At 38.5% G+C, this 9,822-nt stretch overlaps 1 protein-coding gene across 1 annotated transcript; it reads right to left on the reverse strand.

Annotated features, from left to right (window-relative positions):
- Window positions 1-1,053: 1,053 nt before the first annotated feature.
- pdzd3b (PDZ domain containing 3b) lies at window positions 1,054-5,826 on the reverse strand. The gene is made up of 9 exons (XM_038302069.1): window positions 5,673-5,826; window positions 5,381-5,592; window positions 5,099-5,303; window positions 4,847-4,983; window positions 4,556-4,760; window positions 4,286-4,482; window positions 2,289-2,486; window positions 1,948-2,163; window positions 1,054-1,864 (listed from the first exon to the last, which is right to left on the reverse strand). Exons 1-9 carry the CDS (start codon window positions 5,692-5,694, stop codon window positions 1,832-1,834), a joined length of 1,425 nt encoding a protein of 474 aa, XP_038157997.1. The 5' UTR covers window positions 5,695-5,826; the 3' UTR covers window positions 1,054-1,831.
- Between the last annotated feature and the right edge of the window lie 3,996 nt (window positions 5,827-9,822).

Consider the following 9,822-nt stretch of genomic DNA (forward strand, 5'->3'; position numbering starts at 1 on the left):
AACAGTTTCCTTGCAGATCGTGAAAATTATTCAATGCTATGTTTATTTTTGTTCATAAAGTCAGTGATAGTTTATTTAATGGCGTATTTTACACATAAAAAACAGCTTCACATTCCAATTTAATTTTAAAAGCACGTCAAAAAAGATAAACATTAAATACAAATCTTATTGGACTAAGAATGGCTATAGATTTTGTTTTATTTTTTAACAATCCATGTAGTTCAAACTTTAGAGGTAGGTATGGTTTGCCTTCTGATGTTTGTTGCCTCAGCTTATTCTTACTAGAAGAAAAATAAATCTTCATGAACTAAGAACAGGAAGTTGTGCAAAAAAAAAACAATAAAAGCAGGAAGCTCAGGCCTGTTTTTCTCATCCCAATGGAGAACATTCACTGGATTTTTTTAATGCCTATATTGTGTAATTTCCTTACTGAGCACAGGGCTTTTAACAGAGTGGGAGTTATTAACATGCAGGAGAGCAGCCCCTTAACCAATCAACTGAAATTTGATAATGTTTGTAGCTACATCCCTTTACACAGCCTGTGAAGAAAGTGCTACTTACTCTACTTCTTACTCTACTTCCACTTACTCTGATTCTAATGGATATTGAAATCCATGCATTTGGAAAAGACTTATCATTAAACATTTTTGATTTTTCCACATTGTCTTGTCCTGGTTTTACCAGCAACAGGGGATTTCTGCTCTACAAAACAAGTATTTGGAGATGGCAATAAGGTCTCATCAGTGTAAACAGGAATGTATAGTTTTATGACCTTCAGCCATTAATCACAATTTGTTATTGTGATAACAATTTAAACTTAAGACAAAACAAGCTAATAAATAGAAATATATTGTATACCAAACCCAACAAACAAACTTAAGTATTTGTTTCTTTTTTTTTTGTCCCTTTTCTGTGGAGTTAACCCCACTGACTAATTGGCCTGCTGCTGTGGTAAGTAAGCTCTGTATTGGTAGCAACAAAAGGAAAAACAAGCTGTTGAATTGGTGTTACCCCCTAAAACTCACTGATAAAGTACAAAAATTTGAATCTTTGGAAACAAAAATAATTTTTTATTGTAATTTTTACATAGTTTTACAATTGGGATATCAGTTGCTATATCAGTTTCATATCATACATTTTATCAGGCGAAATAAACTTGAAGATATTTATATTTTGAAAATCGCATCAGAAATATGCATTGATCTTACCACCACCTTATCATTTTCTACAGTTTCAGAAAACAAAACATTTTCACATATTTTCTCACTCATAGAATTGTTTTTATGACATTGGTGACTATTTGAGCATCTTTTGCCTCAGAAAGACAGCAACACAATTCTTCAGCCAAAATAAACTTCAATAAACTGTTTTAGTAGATCCAATATCACCTTAAACTATAACACTGAAAAGAAATGCTGTACTTTCATTCAATTAATTAATTGAACTTTATTGATCTCACATTGGATAAATGTACCACTGCATTTAACCCATCCCCATCATGGGGCGCCCAGGGGGGCAATCAGGGATTAAGGGTCTTGCTCAGGCACCCAGAGTGGCAGTCTGTGGGGGTGGGATTCAAACTCACAACCTCAGGATTCCAAGCTCTATGCCCTAACCACTAGGGCACCACTCCTTCTAATATTCTTTATGAAATCTGATTCCTTTTTAGCTTATGTTGTTGGTTTTATTGTTTGGATCGCCTTTGAATCCCCTCCTTTAGTCAAGGTAACTGAGGGACAACAGTTGCATTAGTTATCCTCCTTTTCAGGTCTTTTCATAATATCCAGAAAGTGTGCATGGTGCTGAAAAAAGGCCTCAAAACTGTTTATCCTCATAAAATCGAAATCTCAAAATTGTCTTCATCCTGCCGAGATACAAAAGGAATGCATGGTAAGGATATAGTTAGCAATAACAGTAAATTTGTTATCAGATTTAATATTCCCTCACCTCTCTGTCCGTCACAGCAGGTTCTGATCTCTCTTTCTCGTTCTTTTTGTCAAAGCTTACTCGATCCATAAGTAATAAGGAAAGATATTTCCCTCCATTTTTCACTAAAGTATTCACATCTTCTAGATATTTCTCCTTCACGTTTTCGCCATTAACCTCCAATAGAACATCTCCCACAACCAGTCCTGCTCTCTGCCCAGAACCTCCAGAAGCCACCTACAGTGGAAAAAAAAAAGTCAACATCCCTGAACAAAAGGTGCCAGTGAAGGCATCTTACAGTTAAAATCCTATCCTGCTTGTGAGCGCATGCAGCTTTGGTGTATGTTGGTTTTGGGTCCAACCTCACTGATGAAAGTCCCAGGTCTCTGCACAAAAGAGTCGAGATGAAAGCCATATCCGAGAGGACCTCTTTCGACTCTGCAGAGCTTCGGACTCAATGAGTCGTTGTTTTTCTTTGCAGACAGCTGAACGTCAACAATGTTCTCAGGTTTTATCTCAGCTGCTTCACTGTCAGAGAACAGAAGAGGAGACAGGCCCAGCTGGGGGAAAACAACACAAAGGATGAACAGTATTATGTCATCATTAATTACAACGGGAAATCTGTTCTTGAATTCTGAGCTACAATCATGTTTTGTCCAACATTTTATTTGATTTGAAATATATTTAAAAAAAATGTAATATATATACCCTTTAGCCATTTTAAATTTTTTACATTGATTGTTTCATTGGTTGGTTGGTTAATTGAACTGTTGGTTGGTCAGTTGATTGTCAGCTTATCTTGTTAGTTGTTTGGCAGGTTGGTTCATTACTTGGTTAGTTGGTTGGTTGGTCAGTTGGTTGGTTAGTCAATTGGTTGCTTGGTCAGTCCGTTAGTTGGTTGGTTGGTCAGTCGGTCGGACAGTTGGTTGGTTGGTTGGTCGGTCGGTTGGTTGGTCGGTTGGTTCATTAGTTAGTTGGTCATCGGTTGGTTAGTTGGTTGATTGGTTAGTCGGTCGGTTGGTTAGCTGGCTGATTGGTTATTCGGTTGGTTAGTTGCCTGCTTGCTTGGTTAGTTAGTTGGTTGGTTGGTTCATTAGTTGGTCGGTCGTCGGTTAGTTAGTTGGTTGATTGGTTAGTCGGTCGGTTGGTCTGTCAGTCAGTTGGTTAGTTGTTTTGTTGGTTGGTTAATTGGTTGTTGTTCATATCATTGAATTTGGTTAGCTGGTTGCTCAGTTGGCAAGTCTCTGATTGCCAAGTCTGGTGATTGTCAGTTAATTATTTTTATTTCAGTGGTTACAGGGTTTATTTTTAGTGAGTTTATTGCTCGTTTCTTTGCTTGCATTTTTTGTAATTGGCTTGTTTAGATAGTGGCTTTGTCTGCATTCTGAGCAGCCAGTTGGCTTTTTGGGCTTTGATTGTTTGGTAAACATTAGTTAATAGGAATGAAAAGTGTAAAGTGCCTTGAGATGACATGTGTTGTGAATTTGGCGCTATATAAATAAACTGAATTGAATTGAATTGAAATAATCAGCTGTACAGTTGGGTGCACCTAACACAGGGAATGGCCCAATGTTGTACTGACATGTATCTGGACAGTGGACCTTTGCAGGACAAAAACTTATTTTACCCTCTGCCTGAAAGATAACCTAACAGGATGAAGTAGGTAAAAAAAAAACAAGGGGGATGGATCCTTAGGAAGGATTTGTTGTTGGAAATTTGCACAAAAGCTATCAAGTTGTTTCATCTGTATGGTTACGATAAATAAAATATTAGATAGCGTGATAGCTATAAGAGTAACAGTTTTTAAATCCGCACAGAGATTACCAAATTGCTAAAAGATGTTCATATGCCATATGAACATAATAATCAGGGTAAAGAAACTGGGATATTTGAAGTACATTTCCCGAAGACCAGGAGAAAAAGTTAATATGAACTTCCATGTTGTTTACAATCAAAGGGATAGGAAGTCTTATTTTTGTTGTTGAGTTTTTACAGCACTAGTGGCAGTTTTTTGGACAGTAGGTTGACAGGAAAGGGGGTCTGAGAGAGGGGTAGAGATATGTGGCAAAAGACCACAGGTCGGATTCAAACCTGGGTCGGCCGTGTCGAGGACTAAGGCCTTTCTACATGGGTTGTGTTCGCTAACCACTGCGCCACCAAAGCACGCCCCTGGAAGTCATTTTTCACTATTTGGAAATAACAAAGCTGCAAATAAACAGTGCACATGAAATACCCAAAGACCTTTTCCAACTATGTGTCACTCTTCTTTTTGGCCAGGTTAAAGGATTACAAGGAAATGCTTAAAAATAACAACAACAAAAAAAAGCCCTGTGAAGGATGAGACTAAAGTGAACCCCACCTGGTTGTAAAATCCTAACCCAGACTGAGAGATGGTGGTGAGGAAGACCTGCTTTCCACTTAATCTCACTCTTTCCACAATCTCATCGTGTCTGAGCGAGTCCACCGACTCTCCATTGACCTCCAGCAGGATCTCTCCATCCTGCACACCTGCCTTCTCTGCTGGACTGCCACTCTCCACCTCACGCAGAAAATGATCTGTTAAGATAAAAACAATCTAAACCAAAACAGGCGAAGAGGGTTGGTTTGAATCTCTTTTCCTTTTTTCTACATGTGTGGCCGGATGACGTCTTCTCCAGTCGGAGGAGAAATCCATATCCTTGTGGCCCAGAGATCAGGTGGAGCTTTCTGGCTCTGAAGGGCAGCTTGTGGGACACAGCCATGGCTGGTAAAATGGGCATCTTCTTTTTCATGTAGATCCTCTCGCTTTCACTGTCTATCACCAAGATTGTGATGCTATTTCCATATTTTTTCATCTAAAACGAAATGGAAAGTTACATTTCATTTATGTCCTGAAATGCCAAACAGTATTTGCACAGCCTTCCAGTGCAGCAGTACAAACCATTCGACTGAGGGCAGAGTGTGTGAGGTGGGACACCATTACTCCGTTCATCCAAATCAGATGATCTCCCTTGCGGACTCCTGCTTTTTCAGCCGCACCCCCTTTCACCAGGTTCACTGAAAAGCGACCTTTCTCTCCTTCAATGCAGAGACAGAGGAATCAGTCTTATATCTCTGTGCCTACCTCAACAGAACAGCTATCTAATCTTGTCTTGAACATTGGACCTGATGGGATAGGCAGGAGATGAGTTACCTTCCAAGGCTGTAAAGCTGATACCCAGACCTGAGCCAGGATGCTTGGTGATGTGGCACAGTCTGGGCGGCTTGCATGGTTCTTCAGCTACATTTCCCGACAACAGTCGAAGGTCCAGGCCCCTTTCCACAGCCTGCTCATACTCATCGCCATCCAGAACCAGCAAGCATAACTGCTGCCCGCTAAGCTTAATCTTCCTGGCAACCTGAATCCCAAATAGATCATAATAGAAATTATAATTTGCATCAAAACAAGGGTGACTTCAGGATTAAGTGATGGTACCTCAGTGTGGGGAACATCATCAACGTAAAAGTTGTTGACCTCCAGAAGTCTGTCTCCATCATGCAGGCCGCTGTGCGCCGCGATGCCCCCTGACACCACATTTCGAATCATGTGTCCATTGCAACCTTTCTCCATCCGTAGGTTGAAGCCATACGTCTGGCCCTCCTCTCTCTTGAGAGCACACAGGCGTGGCCTGGGAGTCCAGCAGGGATCTGATTAAAAACAGGAAAAGATGCTTTGATATAAAGAGTGGATCTTCTTCATGCTGTGCTGCAGTTTTAGTTAATAATACCTGAGTTATCTGTGATGACCATGGCAGGGTTATCGATTCCTTCTTTTGGATCAAACGTAAATTTCCTTTAGCAGAAAAAAGAAACATGCTTTATGCTATGTGACTATGTGAATTAAGTCTCCTAAAGTGCAATAAAGTTCAGAATTTGATTATTAAGCCCCTGTTTAAAGATGATAAGCTGTAAATATCCTACCTGCAGAGTCAGAAATATGAAGAACTTGAACTAAAGAGGAGGAACTAATGCCGGGTTTAAGAAGTAGAGAGGGATATTAAAACTGAGGTGGAACCAAGTCAGGTGGATATCTGCTATTTGATCTGGTTCTGGAACAGCTGATGAGAAAGTATTTCCCTCACTTAATTCTTTCAAAAATAAAAGAAATGCTTTGAAAATGAGCGATTTTACAACAATTCCCTGGAAAATATTTGATGCTCTATATTTTTTCTGTACCATGGGGTTTAAAAAATGACAAATGGTTAAGGCCATAGAAATATTTTCATCAGCATCTCTCTCAGTCTCAACATGGAACATGCTTTTTCAACAGAATCACATAATTCTTGTGCAAATGATCCAGAATCTAAAACTGACAATAGCAGAAATGCAGATATTACCTCTGTTTAGTAGAAATACTATACCAAGTTTAGTATTGTATCCAGATGCAGCGTTTAAGTATCAATACTTTTTTACTGTATCAGTATTTTTGACAACCCTACTACCTGTGCCATTGGTTTAAAGAGTTGAAAACAGTCTGAAGTTTTACTTTATTCACTGAATTCTAGATGCAGGCAGCCATGTTGGATTCTGCTCTGCAGAGTTTCACCTCCATCTTCAACAGTGGAAAATGCAACTTTAGCAAACATTCTTGGGTTTTCTTCAAAGGAGAACTTTAATATTCTTACTTCAAGATAAAACAGATTACACACTGGAATAATTGAGATCTAAGTAAGCCATTTTTTTTCCTAAAATCAGTGCATTAGTTCTTGAATTGAGACACTTTGCCAATGGAACACAACAATTGACATTTAAAATAAGAAAAAACAATTGCATTGTCTTATTTCAAGTGATATTACCTTATTTTTTAGAGTAAAATTCCGATTCCATTGACAAATTATTTTATCTACCTACTTAAATTAAGCTTAAATACAGTTAATTTAACAAATACAGACTTATTTACAGATCTTTTTTTTTCAGTGCACCATAGTTATCCTTAGAGTAGTCAAAACTAAAGGGTGCTTCGAGGGTAATATAACCAAACTATCCAATTTGTAAAGGTAGTTTAATGAGAAAGCGTTTTCATGAACCTTTTAAACCATTGTCATTTGTTGGTTATTTAAACCAATACTGATGTTTGTCTCCACAGGAATTAATAATTTAAGCGTCAGTTTGCCAAAGATGACCTTCCCTGTGAAATATAAGGCGAGAAGGGAACCCACATGTTTGACGCCTCCAGTCAGTTATCGTTTTAGATTTGAACTGCTTAAGCTGGCTGCACATTGAAGCAGCTCTGCTAACATTTCATTTCCCTTTAGGGTTGATAAAGTAAAACTGAATTGAATTGAATCATTCTGCTTCATTCTATCTCTATTTTCCCATTTTGCAGAATTTGGTAGTTCAATCTGTAATGTTACGCTCTCTGCTTTTTCTCATAGTAGCTTCATCTGGTCTGTTCCTGTTTGGCTGTGACTCCATCCTGGAGAGAAATATCAGCTGTGCTGCTGCCATCAACACCTTTGTTTATAGATGCTCGAGATCTGCCTGTTTTTAAGTGTAGTCCTGTTTCTCTGACTGTGACTGGCTGGATGTGCTCTCTTGGTTTACAGTTGTCTTTTGTATCTCAGCTCATTTTTCTATCTCTGCTTCTGTCTCCTTGAATCCCAGTCAGCCTTGGCAGATGGCTGCTCACACTGAGTCTGGTTAGTGTGAGGGGTTGCCTTCGAGTCAATGAGTCGATACAATCAACTGGTTTTCCTTCGATAGAAAACTTTTAATCAATCTGACTGCATGATCTGGTTGAACTGTAAAGTGCCTTGAGATGACTGTGTTGTGAATTGGTGCTAAATAAATAAACTGAATTGAATTGAATCCCCCATGGAACCATGAAATGGTGGAATGACAAACCAGTGAGACAGAATTTGCTTAAACTACTGTGAAGGTTTTAATTCCCTCTTGGTCTCTAGACATTACCTTCGCTCTTAGGGAACCAACTAATCTGGCCTTGTATAAGAAAAAGTAATTTTCATAAAAACTGCTGCAGGCAGGATGTCAGCGGCTTTCTACATCTTTCTTTTTTATATCCCACCCCCTTTTAAAGAATTGTTAATTATGAATTATTCCCTTTTTCAATTTTCAGGGTAAAATATCAATCAATGTTCAAATGAATGGCATTTTCCACTTTCCCAAATAGTTAAAATTGCATGCAGTTATACTTGCTTTTTAATTGCACAACCTGACTTTTAATTGCAGCAATTACCTCTGCACCAGAGGCCTTGTTTATATGGCCTTAACCCTGCAGTGTTTGTGCAAACCCAACCAAAACATTTCTTTAGAGACAAATACAACAACAGAGAGCAAATATTCTCCAGGTCTGTTGTCTGCTTTCTCTGATTATTGGATTCTCTGGCACAGAACTTCATTAATATAACCCAAATCAATCAACATATTTTAAACAAAGCCTGAACCACTGAAGTTTAAAATATTAAAATGAATGCAGAAAACAAGAAAGTGGACTTACTTTGTCAACATGATGACTTCCAGCACACCATAAAAAACAAAACTAAGAACACATGAGGTGAAATACTTTGACTGCATAAAACTTACTTTATAAAAGTCTTATCTGCACATCTCCTGATGAGAGGATAATGACATTTACATAATATAGATACCTGTGTTTTCGACACTGCTCACATGCTCATTACCTATCAGCCATGAAAAGATATGCTTTTATAACTGGATCTTATGGCTCTGGTTGTGTCTGCCTGATAGTAAAAGCTCATTTTTTACAGTATGGGTCGTATCTGAGCCTCCACCAACATATCTGCTGACTTTTACTAACAAGGGAAACACCATAAAACTAGGTTAGACTTTGTTTTGTCATCTTGGGTCTTTTTCTGCCTCTAGAAAGATGGAAAAATGGCAAAACATTAGAGAACTGGTGTCCTAAAACATGTCTCTATTCAGATCAGAGTGACGTTGTTCTGATGAGGTTAAGCAAAACAACAGATTCAGGTTTTTGAGTTCAGAAACACACAGCATCGCCTCACACCATGTGTGTGCAGGACAGTTGCTGCTAAGCACTGAGCAAGGTCCTTTTATTGTGGAAAAGAACTGCAGGTCATACAGTGCCCTGAAAAGTTGTTTTTTTTCTTTTTTTTTTTCACAATTTCAGTGTTAACAGGAATATAGAATATAACTTTGCATAAATTTCATCCAGTTTGAGTTCAGTTTAAAGGTAATTTTAGAATTAGTTTTTTGTCTTTTAAAGGGTTGTGAGATGTAAGAGATTATTGTAATATTATCTCTGGCTCGTCTTTCATGTGATTATAATGAGATCGAAGGAGCCTCCTATTCATTCTGACAGCAGCTGACTGAACTGTGGTCTGATCCAAGATGGCCTCCCTCAAGGCACCTCGGCCAGCGTCCAATGAGGCGTCTACGTATATAATGTCTATGTGTACATGACCAGCTGTTGCGTAACTTTGTGAGGCAGATCAACAAATAAAAACCCACAAAGCAGGGCATACATCTGACAGAGGCCATCTCTCAAAGTCTATTTTCAAACGTTGCAACAAACTAATAACTGGATTTTTGTCTGAACTTTGACTAGGCCATTTTGAAATAGATATATACTTAAATCTTAAGTGTTCATTGAGGCTCCTGGTGTGTTTTGGTTTGTTATCCTGCTGGAAGATCATTTTCCATCATTCTGACCAGCATATCCTTCCTCTCTGAAGAAAGACATCCCCACAGCTGCTAACGCCATCCTTTATGGTGAGGATGATTCTGTCCATTGTTCGTTTTCTATCAGACATTAAGTTCTGCATGTTGGCCAGCAGGTTTGTATTAGTGTCAAATGAATGGGGCATCTTTAATCCGTCATTGGTAACTCAAAATTGTCCTTAGGTGTGAGTCTGTGTGTGCATGAATTGTATGTCT

The sequence above is a fragment of the Cyprinodon tularosa genome, unplaced genomic scaffold, assembly GCF_016077235.1.
Source record: "Cyprinodon tularosa strain WSP-4 unplaced genomic scaffold, ASM1607723v1 ctg481, whole genome shotgun sequence".
NCBI lineage: Eukaryota > Metazoa > Chordata > Actinopteri > Cyprinodontiformes > Cyprinodontidae > Cyprinodon > Cyprinodon tularosa.

Bases quoted from the DNA above. Each gene is read 5' to 3' on its own strand.
- pdzd3b (XM_038302069.1), bottom strand. From the start codon at position 5,694: ATGGTCATCACAGATAACTCAG. The intron at 4,761-4,846 runs GTTTGTACTGCT...ATTTCGTTTTAG, and splicing joins ACTCTGCCCTCAGTCGAATG to ATGAAAAAATATGGAAATAG. The intron at 4,483-4,555 runs GTAGAAAAAAGG...TTATCTTAACAG, and splicing joins GACGTCATCCGGCCACACAT to ATCATTTTCTGCGTGAGGTG.